A 23,101-nucleotide genomic window follows, 5' to 3' on the forward strand; every position below is an offset into this window, starting at 1 on the left:
GTTTTTTCCTTTCTCATAAGCAAAAGCTTCTAACAGGAATTAAGATGCATTTGTCAGGTCAACACCTCCTACAATTAAGCTGGGGCCAGAAAGCCTCAGTCCTGTTCTGATGCAACTAATACACACGCTACACCGGAGCAGTAGAAAGGGTCACATCTTTGCTGAGCCTGTGGTCCTGGGGGCAGGGGGAAGCCTAGGGAAAAAGACCTGTAACTCCAAAGTGCAGCACCAAGAGGTGCTTTTGAATATATTTTAAGACCCTGAAACTATTTATGGGTTACAAGATGAAAGCGTCAATCAAAATAACTGGAACACGAGCACAGAGATGAAGTCGGCCAGCTGAGCCTATGAATGGAGCTAAAACGCCTTGTTTATCTCAGCACGTGTGCGCACACTAAGGCTGAGAGATACGGGTGACCCACCCGAGCAGCCCACCCGCTCCTCACTGTCAGGCCAGCTGAAAAAGCACGGAGAAGACACAGCCAAGTAACGGGCGCGGATTCCCGTCAGCGGTTCTCACTATAACAGACAGATGAGTGGAAAAAGCAAGAAAGAAAACAACCTTGCTTGGCACCATGCCCACACACACATCCCAGTGCAGTGGGGAAAGGAGGCCGGGGGCACATACCAGCCGCGTATCAGCTTTCTGGCCCAGGGAACGGGCAGATCCGGCAGACGCCTAAACACAGGCCACTCTCTGTCCCGAAGGCACCTTCCCAAACCCCTCCGCAAGCAGGAACCCGAGAGGACCTCTCTGCAGAGCTCCCTCGCCTTCCCGGCCAGCTCGCCGCAGGAAGGTAGATGCTCACTGCCACCAAGCAGCACCCCCACGCCCCCGCCACGGGCACGAGCCCACCTTTCTTGAACTCCTCCAGCATGGCATCAAGCTTGGTGTCGTTGAAGACAAAGTGCAGCGGATGGTTGTAGAAGCGGGTGATGGTCTTGAGCGGAGTGCAGTCATCGGGGTCCACAAAAGCCAGGTCCTTAACAAAGAGCAGGTCCACGATGTTGGAGCGGTCACCCTCGAAAACGGGGATGCGGGTATAACCGCTCTCCATGATCTCGGACATAGTGTTGAAGTCGAGCACAGCCTCGGCAGCAATCATGAAGCAGTCTCGGAGGGGAGTCATCACGTCCTCCACCGTCTTGGTGCGCAGCTCCAGGGCTCCCTGGATAATGTTGAGCTCCTCCTTGACTAGATCGTTATAAGGGTCGGTGACCCGCAGCATCTCCAACAACTTCTCACGGTTATAGACCGTGCCGATCTCCTGGCCCAGGACACAGTCCAGCAACTTGCTGACAGGGTAGGAGGCCGGGAAGGTCATCATCATGAAAAACTTGGTGAGGAAGATGGTGTTGGCGCCCACGGCCAGGCCGTGCCGAGAGCAAATGGCCTGCGGCACGATCTCGCCGAAGATGACGATACCGATGGTGGAGACCACCACGGCCACCAGCCCGGAGCCAGCGATGTCATCCAGCAGGATGGTAAGCGTGGTGTTGACCAGGACGTTGCCCAGCAGGAGGGAGCAGAGCAGGTAGTTGCCCTGGCGCCGCACAGGCTCGATGCGCTTGGCGTAGTTCTTCTCTTTGTCCGTGCCACAGTTCTGCACGATGCGCAGCTCCATGGGGTCCAGGGCCATGAGCCCCAGGTTGAGGCCGCTGAACATGCCCGAGAGGCAGAGGAGGAGCGAGATGAAGATGACCTGCAGCCAGAAGGGCAGCAGGAACTTCTTCTCCTCGCCCACGATCATCTTGGTGTCCTCGCCGTCGTGGTAGATCCAGGTGGTCTCGCCCCAGGGCGGGGGCCCGGCCGGCCCCTCGGCGCCCGCCAGCCCTCCAGCGGCCCCGGGCCCCAGGGCGGCGGCGGCGGGGGCCGAGACGGAGGTGCACAGGTAGTAGGACTTGCTCTTCTCCGTCTTGCGCAGGGGCTTGATCTCGATCTCGATGATGCCCGAGGTGCGGCGGTTGAGCACGATGTGCGGCAGGATGATGATGTCCGAGGTGCGGATGCCGCAGCGCTGCGGGGCGCCGCCGCCGCCGCCCGCCGCCCCGCCGCCGCCGCCGCGCCCCGCCGCCGCCGCCCGCCCGCCCCGCCGCCGCTCGTGCTCCGTGAAGGCGATGCGCGACCAGGTCTCGTTGTTGATGTTCTGCCCGTAGACCCGCAGCTTCACCCGCGTCCGCTCGCTCACCCGCAGCGCGCCCCCCTCCATGAAGGAGACGTCGTCCGTGTCCTCCAGCCGCAGGCCGATGATCACCGTCTCCTCCGCCGCCGCCGCCGCCGAGGGGGGGACGACGGCGGCGACGGGCGGCGCGGCGGCGGCGGCGGCGGCGGCGGCCGGGGACCGCCGGCCCAGGCAGCCGCCGAGCAGCAGCAGCAGCACCACCCGCGCCCCCCGGCCGCCCCCCGCCATGTTCCCACCGGGCAGCGCGGCCATCTTTAGTCAGGGCTCGGCGCCGCCGCGGCCCCGCATCGCCGCGCGGCGCCTGCGGCGTGCCCCGGCTCCCCCGGCGGCGGCGGTGGCGGGCGCGGCGCGGCGGCGGGCGAGGCGGCGGGCACGGCTGCCCGCGGGACCCGACAGGCGGCGACTGCCGGGCCGGGCCGAGCCGAGCGCCGCCTCAAGCCGCTGCCCTCCCCGCCCCTCCCCGCCCGCCTCGCGGGGGCGGGCCCGGCGCAGCGCGCCGCCAATCAGCGCCCGCCCCCCCGCCAATGGCGGCCCGGCCCCGCCCCGCCGCCCGCCACCGCCTCCCCAGCGCGGGGGGCGCGTGACTCCGGTGTGTACGCCAGGCGGGCGGGGGCGGGGCCGGCCGCGCGTCCACGGCCAATGGCGGCGGGGCTCGGGGCCGGCAGGGCGGAGCCTCGGAGGGGCGCGACCAATGGGGGCGCGGTGCGGCCGGCGGGCCGGGGACGGCGCGTGCGGCGCTCGGCGGGGCGGCTCGCGAGCCCCGCGCCGGGGGACGGGGCGGTCGGGACGGGGCGGTCGGGACGGGACGGACGAGACCGCTCCCCCCGCCGCCCCTGCCCGGCCCGCTGCAGCTGCCGCTGCCCACGCACCCGCCGCGCCGCGCCGCGAGCCCCCCGCAGCGGTCCCGCTGCGCCGCCCCGCGTCCCCCCCGCCGCACCGGTCGGCGGTCGCGCAGCGCTCCCTGGTGGCCCCGCGCGGCGCGGCGCAGCCCGGCCCGGCCCGGCGGGGAGCATCCCGTCGCCCTCCCGCCTGCGCCTTTCCGCCGGCAGCGGGTCGGAGGGCTCCGCGGGGCTGCCCCGTGCTCGGGGCCGCGTCCTCGGCACCGGGGCTGCTGGCGGCCGGGGGCGGCGGCTCTCCCGGCACCGTCCGGCCGTGCCCGCTCCCCGCTCTGCCCGAGCCGCCATCGGTGCGGTACAGTGCAACGATTAAAGATTCACCCGCCGCGCTCTGGCCCCCGGGCACCCTCCGCCCCGCCGGGCACCCCGCCCCGCGCCCCGGCATTTCCTTGGCTTTGTCGTTCCTGCCAGCGAAATTCAACATTAAATATTAAACATTAAATACTAAATACGGGCGAGCCGCGCTCCTCTCTCTCATCTCCGCCTTTTGCTCAGCCACCCTGGACACCTCCAGCCTCGTCAAATTAGACAAACCTCACGACGAGACTTGGCACGAGTGGGGCCGGGGCTTTGGAGCTCCCACCGGGGTGTTCAAGGCCTTCCCAGGCGCTTCGCTCTGCTCAGCTCGCCCTTACTGCGTGGATGCGCTTCGGGCTGACGGGCCCCGATTCAGGACAAGACCCGCAATTTAAGCGTGTGCTTATGTCCACCGTCCCGAGAGCCGGGCTCTTTCCGAGGCCTCGGCTGCTCTGCCGCAATCCCAGCGGGGGCAATAAACGCCCCACGGCCCAGCCATCATCACTCCATCAGCCATGAGCAATACAAAGCGCAGGATGCAGTTTAACATCCCAGCCAGCCAGAGACGAACTGCTGTGGGAGCATCCAGTATGGCTCGTGGAGGCTGAGACCGCAATTGCGTTCAGGGTGACCCTTTGGAGGAGGTAAAACAGCCTCCCCTCCATTTAAGTGCTTGGAAAATGGAAGAGTGGAGGATTGCGCAGGACAACCCAATATGGCGGGGAGCAGAGCACAGTGCTCTGGGGCCACAGTCACAAATTTTTCCTCGTCCCAAGCCTCATTCAGCTCATCCTGCAGCAGTTCTGCAGGTGTGCTCCTCCAGGAAGGGGACAGATGCCCCTGAGCCACAGCGACTCCCTGCTAACCACAGTGAGCAGGGACTCGGGAATCACTTCCCTTTCACTTCGGGGTGAATCAGAGCACCACAGCTTACAGATCGTCCTGCCCTCGCAGCATCCTCCCTGCCTGCGGAGGGGGGACACCGATGCTGCACAGCTTCATCACACTGGGAGAAGGGGATTTGGCCCATGTCTACAATCACCAAAACACCCAGACCGGGGTGTTGGACAGATTGTTTTGGGGTTCCTCAAGCAGGGTGGGGCTGCAGGACCGCCTCTTTGCTTGGGGGCTGAAAACCCCAAGGCTACGCATGCACAAGCAAAGCCAGGCAGACCAGACACCTCCACATCCACATCCTGGTGAGGACCCCTACTCTAATGCTCAAAATCAAAGTCAAATGCAAGGAAAAGTCCTCTCAGCTGCTTCCTCCCCCAAATGCTGAGAATTTGGAAAAAAAATAGTGCTATGCAAATACAGTGGCATTTAGCTGTGGCCTTTTCCGTATGCATGCAAAAGGGGGACCTCGCTGTGGGCTCCTCTCTCGCCAGGCAAGCTGAAAGGCCGCAGCAGGGACTCATGCCTTTTTAATGAAGGGGTCTGCAGGTAGGACCCCCTGCCCCATCTGCTCTTCCGTTCGCGCTGGGAAGGCTCTCTTTGATAGCAGGAGCTAATTACCGCAAACTTCCCGGCATGGGCTGTTTGGGGACTTTGAGAAAGTCTTTGTAAGTAATAGCAGAAGAGGGTTATGCGGCGGACAGGGAATTAAACAGCACCTTGGTTGTGTTTGTGGCAGGTCCTTCCTGAGGTCCTTCCATACAGTTTCAGACTCCTCTTGCCTGCCGGGTCACAGCCGCCCCCGAGGCTGGTCTGCCAGGGAGCCCTACCTGAAGCCAGCTAATGCATGCCCTGTTGACTCCAGATAACACCAAGGATTTTTTTTTAAATCATATTATAGCTCTAAACCCAAGAACTTACAAATTTTTGTACACCCAATAGACCAGACTCATAGTCTCATCCAAAGTCAAAAGGACGGGGTGGCAAGGCAACTTTCCAGGAAACCATATTTATGGACATCATTTATATGTTTAATCTCTAAATTGTGAATTAATCACTCCCCTATTTTGCTGATGGCAGAGGGCAGGTTAAGCAGTCCAGAGCACTTAGGAAATCCTTCAAAATCTTGTAATTATTTTTACAATCCTCATTTTTTGGTAATGGTCCAAATTTTGTCAGGAGTTAACACCGGAGGCCCGATGAGCATTCCTTGTCCTGGTACAGCTCTTGCTGGGAGCCACATTTACCAGGTATTTGAAAGCTTCATCTACGAGTAGAAACCATCTCGTGTCCCCCTTGAGACAGATGGTAAACTGCCTTTTCTAGCCATGTCACCCAAGATGGGGTATTCTGCAGTTTCGTTTCCAACAGAGAACAAGGAGAGCTATTGAACATCTCTGCCTTTCACGTCTGTTTCTGGATTCCCTGTCTGTGCTTCAGTCAGGCGTTACCTAACTGCTCACGCTTTTCATTCCAGATGTTCAGGAAATGCCTCCTTACCACCTGGACCCTCCTCAGCCGCTGCTACTGCTACTCCAGAGCATCCTTGGCACCTGCCCATGTTTCTTTTTGAACCCAAATATTTTCTTTTTTGCTCTTTATCTTCCCCCATGCCACAGCAAGATGCTGTTTAAATGGCAGAGAGGGGAAATTGGGTCCCTCCTGGAAAATCAGCGTGTGAGGAGGGGTGGAAACAGTCCCTCATTTCTAAGCTCAGCTACTCACCCAAGGGCTCAGGCACCACTGCTGTTCAGCAGCCCCCAGCCTTTCCCAAACAGCCTCTGCGGGCCGGGACATGAGGGATTCGCATGGGGCAGCAGGAGCACAGCCCATCGCCTCCCACCGCAGCCTCGAAGCCCGCGCTCCTCGCTCCTCACCCTCTGCAGGACACGGCTGGCCGGATTTCTGGCTTTCCAGAACCGCTGCATTTCCCTGCAAAACTCTGCAGGTGCGACGCTTGCAGGGGACTTGGGGCTTTCCCGCTAGATGGAGTCCGGGGGAAAATATAAACTTAAGTAGCTATGCACAAGGGAAGGGAGAGAAAATACCCGTCTCCTGGAACGGTCTGTAGGGCTGCAAGCGAGACAAGGCATGGGGAGCTTCGCTTAGGGCATCCCCCATCCTGAATGCAAATAATGTGGACATCCCTCTGCACCCCATGTGCCACATTGAGTTCTTCATGGAAAAGCAGGCCTGGCTGAGCCCCGGGAGGTGCCTGGTCCTTCTCGCCCACTGCCCTGGGGAGATGGCCATTTGCAGCCACCTTATTGAGCTGCTCAGCCCGCTGCTGGGAGCTTGCATAGAATTTGCCTGTTGGATGCTCATGGTTCCTTGCATGTGGAGGGTTAGCATGGGGAGATCAAAAGAAGGAAAAAAGCAACTGGGCTGCTTATTGCTGTGTCTTTTGCTTCTCAGAGGCATTTGCATCTGGGCTGCAGGCTCCCAAAGACCTCAGATTGGAGCCGGGCTCATGCACAGGGGTGCATGCTGCAGGGTCAGGGCCTGCGTGGCACCAGGGCCTCCTTTCGCACCCTGCTCTGCCAAGCTGCCTTCTGCAAAGGTCTCTGTCTGCTCCGTGGGCTCAACACCAGCACACAGCTGCTAGCAAACCCATGCCAGACCTGCCGTCCCACGAGCGGGGACCCATGACCCCTTTCCCGCAGAGACCGTCCCAGCCTGTGTGTCCGAGCCATGTGGCCATTGCCAGCCCCATAGTGAGGGGACCCACAGGATAGCTGCCCGTCCTCACTGCAACCGGGCACAACCTGCCCCACCACCCCCAACAGGGAAGCACAGCACCCCATGGGCCCCATGGGCCCCGTCCGTGAGCACACAGCCTTCAAGCTCAGCCATTTATTTGCTCTCCGGTGGAAGCCACACGCTGCTGGGGCCACATCCTCCTGTCCCACTGGCATCTGCCAGCGCGGGGGCATCGCCTGCCACTCAGCAGCACCCTGGGCCATCACAGGTGCCACCGGGACGGCAGGCAGGAACCGGGGCTGCCAGCTGCTCCAACAGCTGGAAGGGATCGCAGATCTTCTCCTGGAGGGCAGAGAACAACCCGGGGCAGGATCAGGCCAGAGGGAAGCAAGAGGGAAAAGCAGCATGTCCCCACCACTCCCTCCCTGCTAGTGGGGCAGCCCAAGCAGACGCCCCCATAGCTAATGTGGGGGCAGCCCCCAGGTCACTCCAGCTGCTTTTTCCTGCTGCGAGGAGGACGCCAAGAGCTTCTCTGGAACATCAGCTCTGCTTTTATCTGAGAAATGCCTCCTGCTTGGACAGGGACCCAAGAACATTTCCCCCTCCCCAAGTACAAGGTTGTGTTTCAGGGACACGCAGCTGCAGGGCGTTATCTCCCTCATGTACTGATGATCCCCGCTTCCCAGCCTCTCCTGGCCTATCTGCAAGCTGGAAGGACCACCGAGGGGAGGAGGACAGAGGCTTCCAGCAGATAGAGGTGCTTTGTGCTGCAGGGTCAGGGCTGGCAGCCAGGGCCAAGCTCACATCAGCAGCTGGGAGGTGCTGGGAGAGTGATGGGGAGGAAGGAGCTGTGGGGATGGGCCATCACCTCCCTGGGGCAAGCTCTCCCCAGCCATCTCCTGGAGGAAGGATGTCTCCCCTTGGAAGACATCAAGTAGGTCCAGCTGTCAGCCTCGGCAGCCCCCATGGACATGTTGGGGGGACAGGGGGCTCTCATGCCTGGTGGTTAGAGCAGACCCCCCGTTTGGAGGGCTCCAACCTGTGCTGGGGTGCAGATGCCCAAACTCAGGCACCAAGCACCACCCTCGGTGCCCCATGGGCTCCTGCCCAGAAGGACTCAGGTCTCTTGGTGTCATGCCGTAGCCCCTCTGATACCGCAGGGCAACTCTGATGGCACAGGACACCCATGTCCCTATCCTCGAACCCAGCCGTGGAGCTGCCTGCTACCAGCCTTCGCCCTCTTGCGACAGCAGCCCTGTGGTGCATCAGCATTGGCCCCGCCGGCTCGGATCAGGAACTCCTCCGCAAACCTAGAGCTCCGCAAGATCGCGGCCATCTCGGCATCCACATCCACCACCTCTCCTTCCTGGGGACAGAGGGACGGTCACAGGGCTGGGGTCCGGGATACGTGGCTCAGGGGACCCCAGCCACGCAGCCAGATGATGGGTAGGGGGCAAAAGCAGGGGCACAGCCTGACCCAAAACCTTGAGAAAGACCCACAACAAGCAAGCAGCTGGCTCCAAACCCCCGTGTGAAGGCACCACAGATGTCCTGCTCCCACCCCTCCAATGCAATGCATGGGTCTGACTCCCTTTCCCGTCCCTGTTTGCAGCTCCCCTGGTTTATACAGCCCCTCTGCTCCCACCCACCACCCCCTCTACTAAAGCTTACCCCCAGAATCACAGAGGACGCTGCTGAGCAGCACTGCTTCATCAGCTCTGCCTCATCCCCAGCCCTACAGACCAGGACTGCCTAGCATCCTGGGGAGCCCCACCCCGCACCTTGAAGGTGAAGTTGGCGTCAAACACCAGCTCTTGCTCATGCCCCACGATCCCACCGTTGTAGATGACCTGTCCTGGCCCAGCCCGGCTGCTACCTGGCACCTTGAACAGGCGGAAAGTTGCAGAGACGAAGCGGCAGTCACCTGCAAGGGAGAGCTTGGTGGTTTGGGCACCAAGTGCCTGGGCTGGGAACCGGCAGAACCCAGGATCCCAGCACATCTCCCCATGGCTGCTTGGACCCAACACTCCCTGGTCAGACCCTCACCGATGATGCCCTCCAGCTCCTTGTCGCCAATGGTGATGGGGCTGGCGGTGACCAGGCATGGGGTGCTGAACCCCACCTCCTCAGCAATGCTGTACAGGTCTCTCCAGTACAGGGCTCCCGCCAGGCACTCCCCTGGCACGAAACCGCAGACACAAGTGATGGAGACAAAGGTCCGGTCCCCCCATACCACCCACTCCCATCCCAGAGCTCTACGCACCCCACAGCACCCTGTGCTTCCGGACGGCCTCGCTCAGGCGCTGGCTGGCGTAGACATCGCTGAAGTACATCTCTCCCCCGGGCTGGAAGGCAGTGAGGGGTGAAGGGAGACCCCGAGAAGCAATGGAACAAAAGGGGCAGGGAGAACTGGGCACCCCCCAACGCTACCCTGCTCAAGACCCTCTGCAGAGATGCCCTCCCCTGGCCCCACTCCGCATCCCTACCTTGCTGGATCCCATTTGCTGCATCCCAGTGGCACCCCAACAGCAGGGCCACCCCAACCCCGCTCTGCTCCTGCCATGGGTGCCGGCCCTGGCGTTACCTTCAGCACGCGGTACGCCTCCCGCAGCACGGCCCTCTTGTCAGGGGCAAGGTTGATGACGCAGTTGGAGCTGGGGAGAAGGAGACCAAGGCTCATTTGCACCCTCTCGCACGCTCAGCACCGCCAGCTGCTGCATATCCACCAGCTGCTGCATGTCCCATCGTTTCATGCAGGATTTGGAGATGCCGATTCGACCATGAAAAGGGCAGCTTCTATATTCCCAGGCTCTAGCCTAGATTCTGCCTTGGGATTTTCCCTTTCCTAACATGTGCTCCTGAAGTGAGCAACCCAGTGGGATGTGGACCCGAACTCCAGCCCATAGCCCTTGGTGGCAGCAGGACTGAGGGTGGCAGTGCCCTGCATGGTACCTACATGACAATATCATAGCTCTCATCGGCCAGCCCGGCATCACCCAACTTCTCCATGTAACCCTGAAGGAATTCCACGTTCGGCTTTTGGTAGCCAAACTTGTCCATGTGGTAGGCAATGTGCTTCTTCGCCACCTCAACCTGGGAGGAAGAAGGGAATGACAGTGGGGGGATACTGGGAGGATGAGGGGAAGCCCTGGCTCTGCACTGTACCTGGCCCTCAGTCATGTCTATCCCGGTGACATGGCCCTGCTCCCCAACCAGCTGGCTCAGCAGGTAGCAGTCTCTGCCGCTGCCGCTGCCCAGGTCCAGGATCCGGCACAATGCCAGGCACTCGGGGATCACCAGACCGCAGCCATAGTACCTGCACGATGCCGAGATGAGCCGGGCAGAGGTGCCCCTGTGGCATGGGGGTCTGGGGGCTGCAGCCCACAGGGATGCAGCAGCAGAGGGGAGACCCTGGGGTTTACCTGGCCAGCACCTCCTCGTGGACACGCTCCAGAGCCTCTCTCACCGACTTGGGAAGGGGCCTGGCCAAGGTGACACAAGCGTTGGTTTTCAGGTCCTCTGACTTCTGCAGCTCTTTGCCGTAGTAATCCTGAGACGGGAAAGACAGAGGCCACCAAACTATGACAAGCTGCGCCCCAGGAGCTCTCCACACACCATGCCTGCACTCAGCTTGTACGCACCCCCGGTGTCCTCCGGCACTGGTGCTCTCATTTGCACCCACCTAAAAATTAGGCTAACATCAAGCATCCCTTTGCCCCCATCCTCCCCAGCTGCCCTTGCTTGCACGCACAGACGTGTTTGCACACTAGGGTATTTAATTCCCATTTGCAGTAACTTTGCAGGCTGCAGCTGCTGCTTCCCTGGCCGAGAGGGGCACGGGGAACGAGCGCAGGGGAACGCGGGGTTGCTCAGCCCCTCCATCCCTGCGGGAAACGGGAGCGAAGCAGCCGACTGCACCGAGCGTTTTTATCTGGGCCCCGAAACGAGCTTTGTCCTCTGACCGCCGCAGGCATCCCGGTGCGGCCTGGGCTCGGCCCCCTGCCCACCCACCCCGACCCCCGCCAGCTCCCACCCGCGCCCCTCACCTGCACCTCCCGGTGGGTCTGCTCTCCGCGGGGGGCTGCCACTGCAAGGGGAACGTGGGGTAGCACCTGCCACCACAGCCATAGGCACTGCGCCGGGCCCCCCGAAGGCCCTGACCCCCCTCCTTCCCTGATGAGAGCACTTTTTGCCTCCGCCCCCCCCCCCCCCCGGCAGTCCCCAGGGAGACCCCCAGACTTGCAGCCTAGCAGGCACCTCCTGGGGGAGCTTCACAACGTCGTCCCCCCACCAAAACCCCAGTCCCAGCTGCCCGGGAGAGACGAGCCCCCCAGAACTCCCCCGCTTCACAGAGAGCCCTTGGCCCCAGGGGGTGCCCCCCAGCACCCCCAGCCGAGGCCCCGGCCTGCCGTACTGCCTCCAGCCGCCGCGCTTCGGCCAGACTCTGCCCTGCCCGGGCCACGCTCCGCCCCGGCCCCCTGCACCGCCCCGGGCCTGCCGCCTGCCCCGGCACCGCTCCCGCCTGGCCCAGGCCCCGGGCACCCGGCCCCGCAGCCTCCCGCAGGGCCCCAGGCACAGCAGGGGGAGCCGGCCCCGCTCCCCTGGGGGTGACGCTGCCATCACCCGCAGCCCACAGACACCCCCAAAGACCCGCCCTGCTGCCTCCCCCCCCATCAGCTCTGCACCCCCATGGCGCAGCCCCGTCCCTGCTCACCCCAAACGCAGGGAGCCCCGAGTTTAACGCCCCAGGGCTGCTCCGGCCCCTGCAGAGGGCAGGACCTGGCAGAGGGGACGAGCCACCTGCAGCAAAGACACACTGTGTCTGCAAAGAAGCCCCCAGAGCTGAAGCATGATGGGCAGGGACCCACCATCCCAAACGGGCTCCCCCCAGCACAGACTCTGCTGCAGTTTTAGGGCAGCTTTTATTCCCAGCAAATGAGTCACATCTTCTCCAGCAGCTCAGGAAAAAAACTCCTTCCCCAAGGGCGGCTGCAAGCCCAGGGACTGGAATACCCCCAAGGCACAGATATCCCTCCATGGCCCCTGGGCCAAGGATGGCACCCTCATGGGGATGCAGGAGATGGGGTGCCACCAGGTAAAGCCCAAACAGGCAGTGGCACTGGAGGGGATGGTGAAATCCAGCCCAGGAGAAGGCTCTGCCAAACCCCTGCAGCACAACTCCAACAGGAACGTGGCAGGCCGATGCCCGCTCTCAGCTTGCCTTGTCATATCAGCTGATGAAAAGCACACTCGGGCAAACAAGTGCTTCCCGTGCACTCCAAGTGCTCCAGATAAGTGACTTACCAAAAACAAGACACAATATTTATAGCCCTGGTGCAATCTTAGCTCTCTGGGAAGTGCACAGGAGCCCGGTCACTAGCCCTCCAACACAGAGCGGTGCACAACTGAGCACACCAGCTCATGATTGTCTCCTGCCTGCTTCCCGGCCAGGCCTTTGGATGCCTTCCCAATGAGATACAAACACACACCACAGCCAAGGCTGCTTCACCAAGAGCTGGAGCAGCAGCCCAGGAAGAGGAATGCAGTCAAAGGCTGAAGGCAGTGCAGATGGGCTGGCAAGGGGATGACGTTCCACGCTCTGGCAGAGTGGAAAATAAGATAACCTCCAAGCAGGATGCTGGCCAAACCATGTCCAGCTGGACCAGTGACAGAGGTGAGTGCCGATTCCCGCTTTCAGAAATGCTGGCCTGGGACCGGCACCTCAGTCCGTGCTGAAGCACCTCTCTCACCCACCCAGGCACTTACAGCTCCCACTGATTAACACACCCTAAATAAATTACACTCTGTGACATCTCTGCATCTAAATACAGACAGCGTCAAACTGCAGGCACCTGTATTTAAAACCCACAGCTCTATTTTATGCATTTCTTGCGGGACTGGGGGGGAGTGGACACAACTTTGTACGAAACCCCTGGCTCTATGACTGCTGGTCCCACGCAGGCACGACCAGCACTCTTCCATCATTTCACAGGAGACAGCTCCTAACTGAGCAGAGGTTAGAGACGGGAAGGGAAGTCATCCTGTGGCCATGAGAGGCATGACTTTGGCCAGAAGGAGTATCACATGCCATGTGCTGGGCTGGCAAACCATCTCAAGCACATGGCCAGTGATCATTAGCTGAATGACTCTGCACGGGTGCCTGCAGTGCTGGTGCGGGCTGAGCACCTCACGCTACATGGGAAGTAAGCAGGCACAGGAATTGTTGGGGGGAGTAAAGTTTCAGGTAAGCTTGTTTCAGTTAGGTGCAGGTAAGCAGGCGAGCGTTCTGGAGCAGAGACGTAGATGGGGGCACGTGAGAGGGGCCTACGTGCTCAGAAACACGAACTCCGCACATATTCCAGCTGACATCCAGCACCATCCAGACTTAGGTCTGAATCCCAGGGTCTGGAGGGGAAAGGATGCTTGGTTGCCCTCAGGGCCAGTGGAGATGTCCTCATGCCTTTGGCTACGCTTCATTTCAGCAAGTGATTCAGCTGGTCCTGTAGGTTTGACGACTGCTCAACGCTGGGGACCAAGCAAGAAGAGGTTCACAGTGAGATCTTCTCCCCAGACTGCGCTGTGCTGCCTGCGCCCAAGGGACCAGAATAGCTCTAGCACCGACACTACAGAAGAGATAAACCCTGGGGTTCCCCAACCCACCTCTACGTCCCCACAAGGCAAACCTCATTTTGTGCACCCATAAGCAGACAGCTCTGCTCTACTCCACCCTCATCTCCTATCACAAATTATGTCATGAGCTCTCTCACGTTAAGGAAACAAATGGAAGTTTTGGTATAAATCAACCCTTCACCCAAATTCTCATCTCTTCACAGTACTGAAACACTATCCCACTGGGCCAGCATCTGCTTCAAAGGCAGCTACAAAAACCTTTTAGCTCTGTTTCCTGCCCCCTACTCCATCACTTTTCTCTTTCCATCAACCCCCACAGCCCTCCAGGTCCTCCTGGCATGCCTTCAGCTGGGTACTCACTTCTTCTGAATTGCTTCCTGCCTAGATGAAAAAGGAGAGAAAAAGAGCATCAGAAAAACAAAATCTCAGCATCAGGGTTCATGTTATGTTGAAGAAAAGGGACTTGATCAAGGGCTCAGGAGGCCAAAACCCTGGTGTGTTTCTGGATTACATCCTGAGAGGACAACAGTGGCACGAGCTTCTCCCCCTTAGCCCCAGATGCATCATACGCTTACAGGAAATGTGGTGCATGGCAAACAGGAGGCAAAAATCTCAGCTCCCACCCCAAAACAGCCTGTGCCATACCAGTGGAGCTGGAGAGGGCTGAAAGATCCCAGCTCCAGGGTCTGCCCATCTTTGAGGAGCCAGGCAAGAGGGATTGGTCTGAGTGGGCTCCATGCAAGGTCTTTCAGAAGAAGGGAAAGGGATCAAGGGATCCACTTGGCTCCCCACAGAGAACGTGGTGTCCCCTACTTACTGGTACTGTAGATGAGTGGTTATTATCGCCATTTTCCTTAAACTCTGTGGAGAACAAGACAAAGAATGAATGCCTGATGGGAGCAGTTCAGCAGAATCACAGGGCAAGCTGTCCCAATGCCCTGGGGAGTTCCTCCAGCACGGCCATCACTGTACCACTGCACTGCCTCCGAAACACCCTCACCGGTATCTGTCAGCGGTGGCACGCTCCCCTCTTCTTTCCCAGCAAGAGGCACAGACACTAAATACTTTGCTTCAACCTACGGTGCTTTCTGGTAGAGATGGCAGAGCCTAAGGGCTGGCTTTTGCTGCAGGATGCTGGAGGCCAGCAGCACACGTGGGTCTGAAGAAGCAGTAGATTACTCTGCCTGAACTCATGTATTTCATTTCAGGGCTCCAGTAACATGGCTGCATCCCCATTCTTATAACCCTCCTCTCCTCCTGCCCACTAGAAACGCTATTGCTCTAGCAGATAAACACAGCTTACATCTTCTGAGTGCAGGATGGCATCTTCTTGCATCACCATGTTTCTAGCAGCTTGACCCAGGAGCTAAAAGACAAATGCACAGACCAGGCTGAGAGGCAGCAGCTCTGCGTTTCCCGAGACGCTCGTGATGGCCGCTCAGCAGACCTGCACACCAGGCTGACACCCCGGGGGCCCGGGTGACACAGTGCGAGGCTGGCAGGGAGCATCGCGGTGCTGAGCCCACCCCACGCGGGCTCAGGGAGAGCCTGAGGCATCGCTCCAGTCTGGCACTCTGGGGGGATGTCATGGCATAAAGGCAGCCCCCCGCCGCCCACCGCCTCCCCGGCGCTGCCAGGGCGCACCCGGAGCCCGGGTGCTGGCACTCGAGGCCCAAGAGCCCCAGGGCGGTGACCAGCCATGCCCGCAGCCCGGGCCCCGCTGTCCCCGTTCCCCGCCCCAGGGGTGCCTCGCCCGGACTACAGCTCCCAGCATGCACCGCGCCCGCCACAGACTACAGCTCCCAGCACGCCGCGGGCCGCCCGCCCGCCCGCCCCCGGCGCCCCGGCTCAGCAGCCGGCGGGACCCGGCCGGGCCGCAGCTCCCCGGCCACGCCGCCCCGCCCGGACGACGCCCCCGCCAAGCACTGCCCTGGGGGGCGGCCGGGCCGGGCCGGGCCAGATCGCCCGCCCTCCCCGGCTCCTCCCCGCAGGCCTCGCGGCCGCGCTGCATGCCGGGTCCTGTAGTCGGCCGTCCGGCGGCGCCCGCCGCTCACCTCGGCGCTGCGGGAGCCCTTCAGCACCTGCTTGGTGAGGGCGATCACGTCGGTGCCGCAGCTCGTCACCTTCTCGGTCAGGAGCCCCTTCACCGAGTGGCCGAAGCGCGCCTGGGCGTCCGCCGCGCCCCCCGCCGCCATCTTACCCTGCCCGCGCCCCGCCTCGCCCCGACGGGTGCCGCTACGGAGAGTGCCGGGGGCCAGAAGAGTCGAGAAGGCGCAGGGCCCGCGGGCGGGAGGGGGTACCTCCGCGGAGGGGCCGCCTCTGCCCAGGACCGGCCCCCTCGGGGCTCTTGTCCCCCCCACGGCCTCCCCCAGCACACCTCAACCCGGACATCACCCCGGGCACGGGCACCCCAAGGCTGCCCGGGGCTGCCCAGTGCTGACCAGCACTACCCAGGGCTGCCCGGGGCTGACCAGCACTGGCCAGGGCTGACCAGTGCTTGCCCAGCACTGAGCAGCAGTGACCAAGGCTTCTCAGCACTCCCCAGTGCTTGCCCAGTGCCCCCAGCCCTGTGCTGCCCATCCCCTCCTGGGCAGTCAAGGGGCTCCCAGGCTGGGGACAGACCCCAATGCCCCACCAGTCCCCAGCTGCGCTCACGGCACCCAGGGGAGACCCTGAGGGCTCAGCTGCCCCCGCATCCTTCACCTGCCACAGGGCCTCAGGGACAGAGCCCAAGGATGGATCCAGCCCTCGGTGTCCCCTGGCCCGCAGCCCGCTGAATGCGGCTCCCCCACGGCCACCCCGTGCGGCCATGGCCCCGCTGCCCTTGCCTCCCGCCGGGTGCCCAGCTGCAGAGCTGGCCGCGGGCCCAGCACCCCATTCCCCCCCTCCCCATCCCCCGATAAGGAGGCGAGCCCTCCTTGGGGTCAAGGCAATGACCCCGCAGCCGGTATAAAGGCCCCCTCTGCTGCCGCATCCCCGCAGCCGCCCGCCATGCTGCTGCTGGGCATTCTGCTGCTGGCCCTGGCCCTGCTCTGCGCCTGGGAGCTGGCGCGCCGGCGAGCCGCCCCGGGGACGGGCTCCGGGCGCCTGCGGAGCCTGCCGGCCCTGCCGCTGGTGGGGAGCCTGCTGCAGCTGGCCGGGCACCCCCAGCTCCACCTGCGGCTCTGGCACCTGCAGGGCCGCTACGGCAGCCTCTACGCCCTCTGGATGGGCTCCCACTACGTGGTGGTGGTCAACAGCTACCGGCACGCCAGGGAGGTGCTGCTGAAGAAAGGGAAGGCTTTTGCTGGACGGCCCCGCACCGTGAGTCGGCAGCAGGTTTCGGGGGACCCCCTCCCACTGCGGCATGGGGTGAGGCGGGGGATGCTCCCAAGAAAGGCGCTGGCACCCGGCAGGGTCCGTGTCCTCTCCCCATCCTGCCTGCAGCAAAGCAACGGCAGGGGCAGCCCCTCTCTGCGCTGTCCCCCAGGGCGAATCCTGCGCATCCTCCGTCCCGAGGGTGCCCGTTCTTCCCCGGGGCTGGCTGCATCTCGGGGCTTGGGGACGTGGGGTCAGGTACCACCAGGCTCCCTGTACCCCCTAAGTTTCCCGGGCACTCCAGCCCCTAACCCTGGCATCTGTCCCCAAACCTCTCCCTTGGTCCTCAGGGGGGGAAAAGCAAAGCTCACGGCCTGGGCTTTGCCTGCCAGTGCTAACCACCAGGCCCCCCGGATCATCCCTGGGATGAGACGGCCATCCACCCCCCAGCATCGCCCCTCTCCAACACACAGCCCCCGCAGGGCTGCCCTGCAGCGGGGTGACCCCGGGGCTGCCTGTCCCACAGGTGACCACGGACCTGCTGTCCCGGGGGGGCAAGGACATCGCATTCGCCAGCTACGGTCCCCTCTGGAAGTTCCAGCGCAAGCTGGTGCACACCGCCCTCTCCATGTTCGGGGAGGGCTCGCTCGCCCTCGAGAGGATCAGTAAGTGTCCCCCGCCGGACCCCGGGCTCCCTCCTGGCTCTACCTCCCTCCTACTCTTGATCTGGGCTGGACTTCTCCTTTCTCTGTGCCCTGATCCCCTGGGAACCAAGAGGAGACTCATCGGCTCAGCCCAAACCCCCCAGCACCCCCCCAGTTTGCCCAGCAGGGGCTTGGTCCCTCTCTCCATCCCCAGTACTGTACCGACACGTCTCCCCGTGCATTTTCTGCCCTGAGCTTTGCCTCCCCTTGCTCACAGCTGGGGAAACTGAGGCATGGAGCCAGCTCCCAGCCCCACGGGCTCCCCACTCCACCCAGGAGGAGCAACAAGCCGCACACGGAGACTTCCCTGTGCGTCTCCATCCTCTCTGCTCCTCCCCAGCACCCAGCATCGTCCCTTTTGCCCAGTCTGGCCCCTCGGGGCTCAGCCCTGGCTGGGGGGTGCTCTCTGCAGGCTGCACACCCTGAATGAGTGGGGGACCCCTCCTTCCAGCGCCCAGCTGCCCCCTCCACCCCTCCGGCTTCACCATCACCCCCTCACCCGCCTTTCCCCTCCGCCCCAGTCTGCCGGGAGGCTGCCTCCCTGTGCGAGACGCTCAGCGCTGCGCAGGATACGGCCCTGGACGTGGCCCCCGAGCTCACACGGGCCGTCACCAATGTGGTCTGCTCCCTCTGCTTCAACTCCTCGTACCGGCGCGGGGACCCCGAGTTCGAGGCCATGCTGGAGTACAGCCAGGGTATCGTGGACACCGTGGCCAAGGAGAGCTTGGTGGACATCTTCCCCTGGCTCCAGGTGAGCAGGGACACGGGGACTGCCTGTTCCTCTCACCTTGGACGAGAGGAAGGAGCTGGGATGTGTCCTGAAGGAGGGGGCTACCTGAGCCCCCCGGGGTTAGGAGGGTCCCTGCCCCGGTGTCCCACAAGAGCCAGCATCTTAGTGGGCACGGAGCGATTGCCTGGGGGCCTGCAGAGGCTGGGCCGAGCTGGAGCCCCTTGCTGTAATGGGGCTTTTCTCCCCCAGATCTTCCCCAACAAGGACCTGGCCCTGCTGAAGAGATGCCTCAAGGTCCGGGACCAGCTGCTCCAGCAGAAGTTCACTGAACACAAGGTGCCACCGGGGCCAGGACAGGGAGGTGCTCGGGAGCTGTGGGGTGCTGGAGCTGGGATGGAGGGGACTGTGCCCAGGACAGCCTGGCTCACGCGTGTCCCCTGGCAGGAAGCCTTCTGCGGGGACGCCGTGAGGGACCTCATGGATGCCCTCCTGCAAGTGAGGCTCAGTGCCGAGAACAGCAGCCCCCCGGCACCAGGGCTGGAGCTGACTGACGACCACCTCCTCATGACGGTGGGGGACATCTTCGGGGCCGGTGTGGAGACCACCACGACTGTGCTCAAATGGGCTGTGCTCTACCTGCTCCACTACCCCGAGGTAGGGTCCGCGCCCCGTGGCGGCAGGCCTAGGCTCCCTCCCCAGGGACATCGTGGGGGGCTGTGGGGAAGGCAGGTGCCGAGAGATGTCAGGCTTTGCGAATAAGCAGGGTCAGGCCGTGGGCATTTTGCTTCTGCCCTGCACAACCTGCCAGGACATGCTGGTGATGCCGGATGTACCCCACTGCCACGGGGAGCCCCCGTGCACCCTCCCCGGGCTCCCACCCCAGCCCTTGCTCCCCTCCCAGGTCCAGAGGAAGATCCAGGAGGAGATGGACCAGAAAATCGGCCTGGCGCGTCACCCTCACCTCAGCGACCGCCCACTGCTGCCCTACCTGGAGGCCACCATCAGCGAAGTGCTACGCATCCGGCCCGTGTCCCCTCTGCTCATCCCGCACGTGTCCCTTGCCGACACCAGGTGAGACCCCGCGGGGCGCAGCCGGGACGCGGGCAGAGACCACGGGAAGCAGCGACCGTCTCACTCTGCGTTCGTCTTGCAGCATCGGGGAATACGCCATCCCCAAGGGCGCCAGGGTCGTCATCAACCTCTGGTCCGTGCACCACGACGAGAAGGAGTGGGACAAGCCCGAGGAGTTCAACCCCGGTGGGTTGGGTGCTCCCCAGGGGGCAGGGGACGGCGGGGTGGGCGCAGCAGGAGAGGCTGAGCTGGGGGAAGGCTTGGTGGTGGGAGGTCGGATCCTGCTCCCCCCCGGCTGGGGCATTCGCGCCGTCTCTGCTCTTGCAGCTCACGGGAGGGACACACGTGTGATGAACTCGGGCAGGTCTCAGGCAGAAGGGACCGATCCCTCCCGATGCCGATGGTGCTCTTTCCCCTTGCAGGCCGCTTCCTGGATGAGCGGGGCCAGCACATCCACTCGCCCTCGCCCAGCTACCTGCCCTTCGGGGCCGGGATCCGCGTCTGCCTGGGCGAAGTCCTGGCCAAGATGGAGCTCTTCCTCTTCCTGGCCTGGGTGCTGCAGAGGTTCACGCTCGAGTGCCCCCAGGACCAGCCCCTGCCCTCGCTGGAGGGCAAGTTCGGTGTGGTGCTGCAGGTGCAGAAGTTTCGGGTGAAGGCCAGGCTGCGGGATGCCTGGCGAGTGCCCTCATGATGGGGACGAGCCCTGGATCCTGGGCAGCGGTGGGGTGGGATGGGATGGGACCATAGAGGCTATGCCCTGCCTGCTCCGTGGATGCGGGGTTGTCTGGACAAAGCTGTTCCCAACGCAGCATGGCTCTGGCTATTTTTTGGGATGGAGGGCAGGGGGAGCTGGAAGGGTGCTTGAGATGTATGGTGAGCCCCACAACTTTGTGTGAGCACTGGGCTGAGCTGGGAGGCCCTAGCCCCTCTACGGGGCTGCTAACACGAACAGCCCTTCACCCCTCCAGGGATGTGGGGTGGGGGGCCTGTCCAGAGGCAACCATGAGCCATGGAGACCAGCCACCCACAGCTGGTGGGGATGAAGGGCCTACCCCAGCCAGGTAAGGGGGGAAAAGTGACCAGTGGGCAGTTTGGGGGTTAGGGATGCCCAGGCTGTGCCCGGTGGTTGTGACCCCAGGGGGATGACCTTGGCTGGCCCCTGCCTCAGTTTCCCCGCTGGGAGCAGGGAGAGCGAACGCGACACGGGCTGGGAGCTGAGCCCGCCCTGGGGCAGGGAGAGCTCCCCCAGCCCTGCCTTCCCCTGCCTCGTCCCAGGACAGCGTGCCCCCGCCGGTGGGACTTCTGCCCACTCCTTGTGGGGAAAAAGAAGGAAACAGCTTGGAGGTTCCTGCAGTTTTAGCTCCTACGCGGCTTCCTCTCCCATGGTACGCAGGCGCACACGCTGCTGCTGGCACATGCAGGCGTATGCACACAGGTGCCTGCACGTGCGTGTACTTACAAGCGTGTGTATGCACACAAAAGCACAGGGATGCATTTATGCCTGCTGACACACACACATATGCGTGCACATATGTGCTTATACGCACACACGCGTACATGTACACGTGCACACACGCAGCCCCTTCCAGATGGGACATGAGCGCCCTGTAGCACCGCAGGGCTGTCCGACCCCATCCTGTGTGCGAGCCGCCGTGGGGAGGCGCAGGCAGCCCCAGCTCCGGCCGAAAGCAGGGGTTCCCAATTGTTCAGGGACACGGAGGAGCACCCAGAGGCGCCCGGACCCCACGGGCTGAGCTCCGCTGCGGCCCCCCAGGCCCGGTGAGCGGGCACCACAGAGCTGGGGGCTGCTGACATTCATGGTGCAGCAATGTGGCATCTCCTGCCTGCACGGTGTCCTGAGCATCGATGCTCACTGTCTGGCTGGATTATGGATGTCACTTTGAGCAGCATAACCTTCCTGTAACATGAGGGGCCGTGTTTGCTTTTACCAAAACCCACCGTGCCACGGAGGGCAGCGTGCAATTAGGTTTCTGGTTCTCTATTACTTGACCTCTTAATATTTAACTAAATAGCAACAAAGCTATGGCTCAGGGCACCTGGATGGAAAGCAGCCAGGGCGGAGGGGAAAGCCCCACACAGCCCCGGCGTGGTGCAACACCCCCAGCCCTGCACACCCTCACATTTTCCCCCTTTTCTATTTCCTCCTGCCCTCTCTTGCTAGCAGGCAGGAAAACTGACATAAAACTTCCCCACCACTCAACTTTCTACTCCGTGTGTCAAAGTGTATGTTTTCTTTTGAACCGCCAGCACTTTGCTTTCACCCAGCCTCCTCACCGCTCGGCCTCTGATGCCAAAGGGGTCCCATCAGCCCACGGCACAGCACGGGGACGATGAAGGCAATGCGTTTGCAGCCCAGCACAGCACTGGGAACATCCTTCCTCCTCCCAGTCCATTCTTGTGGGGGCTCAGGGTGGCAGGGAGGAGCTGGAGGAAGAACCGCCATGCACACCCCTGCCCCGGGGCAATCCTCGGGGTGATTTGTGCAGCTGACCCACCAGAAGCAGGGCAGAGAACAGTGCAGGAGGAGCCCAGCCTCGCTGCTGCTGCGTGGAGTCTCTGCTGGCTTGTAAGAGCTGAGCCCCACACTCCTTCCCGCTCCCCTGCCCGTTTCCATCACACCAGGAGTGCCGTCGGGTTTCCGATCCCTCCACCTCTGCCAGCACAGGCTGAAACTGGGTGGGTGAAAGGGGACTGGGCTCAGAGCAGGTTTGGGGAAAACTTGGCTAAACATGATGCTCTGAGCTTCCCACGGGACTGGCACCTCCATGCCAGCCTGGTCCTTCCCCCACCCCAGATCCTGTCCGCAGCAGCACGTGCCGGCAGGGAGGCTCCTCTCCACTCCCCTGCAGTCACCAGTAACCACAGCATCCCAATGCCTCCAGGAGCATCAGCCCAGGGCCTCCAGCACCTCTGTGCCCCTTTGCCGAGGCACTGTGTTTGCTCTTGGTAAGGGAAGGGATTTTCTTGCCAGAGTCAGCATGGAGCCGGCGCATTGCACACACGTTGCCATTGCCAAGGCGCTCGCAGCAAGGTGCGTGCGCTGACAGCAAGCGCTCGAGGCCAGCGCATACCTTGAGGCAGAAACGGGGACTTTGGGACTGGGGATGTTTCTAAACTGGAGAACGCCTCCAGCCGCAGACGCTTGCACAAAGCTCGCACTCCAGCTTGGTTCGCCAGGGCCGGCACATGCTGTCCCAGGGCCTGGAGACCAGCCACGTGCCGCAAACCCCATCACGCCGAGCCCAGCCCTGCCGTGGGGCATCTTGCTCCCTGCCCCAGCCCGCCTCCTCCCAGCCGGCCGAAGATGCCGCCGCGGGGGGTTCAGTACCCAGCACCAGCTGCCCGGCACCTTGTGAGCTGGTAAACAGCTGCTGGCATGGCTGCTCCCGCCTCTGGGAACGGGCAGAGACGCTGCTGAATCATCCGGCTGGTATTTATGTCCTGACAGCTGCTCCGGGGCCGTGCCGCTGCCCCCAAAGCCCTGACCCTACCAGACAGCTTCACCTGGGCTGCCGGTGGCAGTGGGGCAGCGCCCGCAGAGACCCCATCGCTCCTCCTGCCCCCCTGAGCCCCAAGACACACAAATTGGGGTCCCCTGAGACCCACGACACACAAATCTACCACCTTGGACAAGCCCTTTGGCTTCGTTCAGACCTGGCACTGGGCACCCTGGTAACC

The 23,101-nt window shown here is 62.5% G+C and overlaps 4 protein-coding genes across 9 annotated transcripts in view; 1 reads left to right on the forward strand and 3 right to left on the reverse strand.

Moving 5' to 3' along the window:
- CNNM2 (cyclin and CBS domain divalent metal cation transport mediator 2) overlaps nucleotides 1-2,625 on the reverse strand; it is a 127,164-nt gene extending 124,539 nt beyond the window's left edge. For 2 of the 4 annotated variants that reach the window (XM_075504631.1, XM_075504630.1), the window contains exon 1: nucleotides 857-2,621. In XM_075504631.1, coding sequence (XP_075360746.1) covers nucleotides 857-2,435 — 1,579 coding nt within the window. In that variant the 5' untranslated portion in view covers nucleotides 2,436-2,621. Of the gene's footprint in view, nucleotides 1-856 lie in introns of all 4 variants that reach the window. The other 2 variants (XR_012776138.1, XM_075504632.1) reach the window with 2 other exon arrangements.
- A 4,495-nt stretch (nucleotides 2,626-7,120) lies between these two features.
- AS3MT (arsenite methyltransferase) lies at nucleotides 7,121-11,422 on the reverse strand. Of its 2 annotated transcripts, none has more exons than XM_075504634.1 (11): nucleotides 11,385-11,422; nucleotides 11,017-11,057; nucleotides 10,393-10,520; nucleotides 10,136-10,286; nucleotides 9,927-10,063; nucleotides 9,555-9,624; nucleotides 9,234-9,315; nucleotides 9,017-9,148; nucleotides 8,752-8,894; nucleotides 8,202-8,336; nucleotides 7,121-7,312 (listed from the first exon to the last, which is right to left on the reverse strand). In XM_075504634.1, coding segments are annotated over exons 1-11 (1,119 nt in total). In that variant the 5' UTR covers nucleotides 11,386-11,422; the 3' UTR covers nucleotides 7,121-7,213. The 2 variants fall into 2 exon arrangements, with proteins under 2 accessions (XP_075360749.1, XP_075360750.1); XM_075504635.1 differs by having other exon boundaries at nucleotides 8,198-8,336.
- Nucleotides 11,423-11,875: 453 nt separating this feature from the next.
- Nucleotides 11,876-15,827, reverse strand: BORCS7 (BLOC-1 related complex subunit 7). Of its 2 annotated transcripts, XM_075504636.1 has the most exons (5): nucleotides 15,655-15,820; nucleotides 14,904-14,966; nucleotides 14,418-14,461; nucleotides 13,961-13,981; nucleotides 11,876-13,495 (listed from the first exon to the last, which is right to left on the reverse strand). In XM_075504636.1, the coding sequence occupies exons 1-5, from the start codon at nucleotides 15,793-15,795 to the stop codon at nucleotides 13,444-13,446; spliced, it is 321 nt and encodes a 106-aa protein (XP_075360751.1). In that variant the 5' UTR covers nucleotides 15,796-15,820; the 3' UTR covers nucleotides 11,876-13,443. The 2 variants fall into 2 exon arrangements, with proteins under 2 accessions (XP_075360751.1, XP_075360752.1); XM_075504637.1 differs by lacking the exon at nucleotides 14,904-14,966 and having other exon boundaries at nucleotides 15,655-15,827.
- Nucleotides 15,828-16,591: 764 nt separating this feature from the next.
- Nucleotides 16,592-20,310, forward strand: CYP17A1 (cytochrome P450 family 17 subfamily A member 1). The gene is made up of 8 exons (XM_075504064.1): nucleotides 16,592-16,903; nucleotides 17,424-17,562; nucleotides 18,123-18,352; nucleotides 18,581-18,667; nucleotides 18,776-18,985; nucleotides 19,233-19,402; nucleotides 19,485-19,588; nucleotides 19,825-20,310. Exons 1-8 carry the CDS (start codon nucleotides 16,592-16,594, stop codon nucleotides 20,091-20,093), a joined length of 1,521 nt encoding a protein of 506 aa, XP_075360179.1. The 3' UTR covers nucleotides 20,094-20,310.
- The last annotated feature ends 2,791 nt before the right edge of the window (nucleotides 20,311-23,101 follow it).

Source organism: Mycteria americana, chromosome 6, assembly GCF_035582795.1.
Source record: "Mycteria americana isolate JAX WOST 10 ecotype Jacksonville Zoo and Gardens chromosome 6, USCA_MyAme_1.0, whole genome shotgun sequence".
Taxonomy (NCBI): domain Eukaryota; kingdom Metazoa; phylum Chordata; class Aves; order Ciconiiformes; family Ciconiidae; genus Mycteria; species Mycteria americana.

Bases quoted from the DNA above. Each gene is read 5' to 3' on its own strand.
- CYP17A1 (XM_075504064.1), top strand. From the start codon at position 16,592: ATGCTGCTGCTGGGCATTCTGCTGCTGGCCCTGGCCCTGCTCTGCGCC. The intron at 17,563-18,122 runs GTAAGTGTCCCC...CCTCCGCCCCAG, and splicing joins GCTCGCCCTCGAGAGGATCA to TCTGCCGGGAGGCTGCCTCC. The intron at 19,589-19,824 runs GTGGGTTGGGTG...TTCCCCTTGCAG, and splicing joins GCCCGAGGAGTTCAACCCCG to GCCGCTTCCTGGATGAGCGG.
- BORCS7 (XM_075504636.1), bottom strand. From the start codon at position 15,795: ATGGCGGCGGGGGGCGCGGCGGACGCCCAGGCGCGCTTCGGCCACTCG. The intron at 14,967-15,654 runs GTGAGCGGCGGG...TTTGTCTTTTAG, and splicing joins AGGGCTCCCGCAGCGCCGAG to CTCCTGGGTCAAGCTGCTAG. The intron at 13,982-14,417 runs GTAAGTAGGGGA...TTTTTCATCTAG, and splicing joins ACCACTCATCTACAGTACCA to GCAGGAAGCAATTCAGAAGA.
- AS3MT (XM_075504634.1), bottom strand. The intron at 9,625-9,926 runs GTAGGTACCATG...CCTTCTCCCCAG, and splicing joins GAGAGCTATGATATTGTCAT to CTCCAACTGCGTCATCAACC. The intron at 7,313-8,201 runs GCTGGTAGCAGG...TCTGCCCTCCAG, and splicing joins GCTGTCGCAAGAGGGCGAAG to GAGAAGATCTGCGATCCCTT.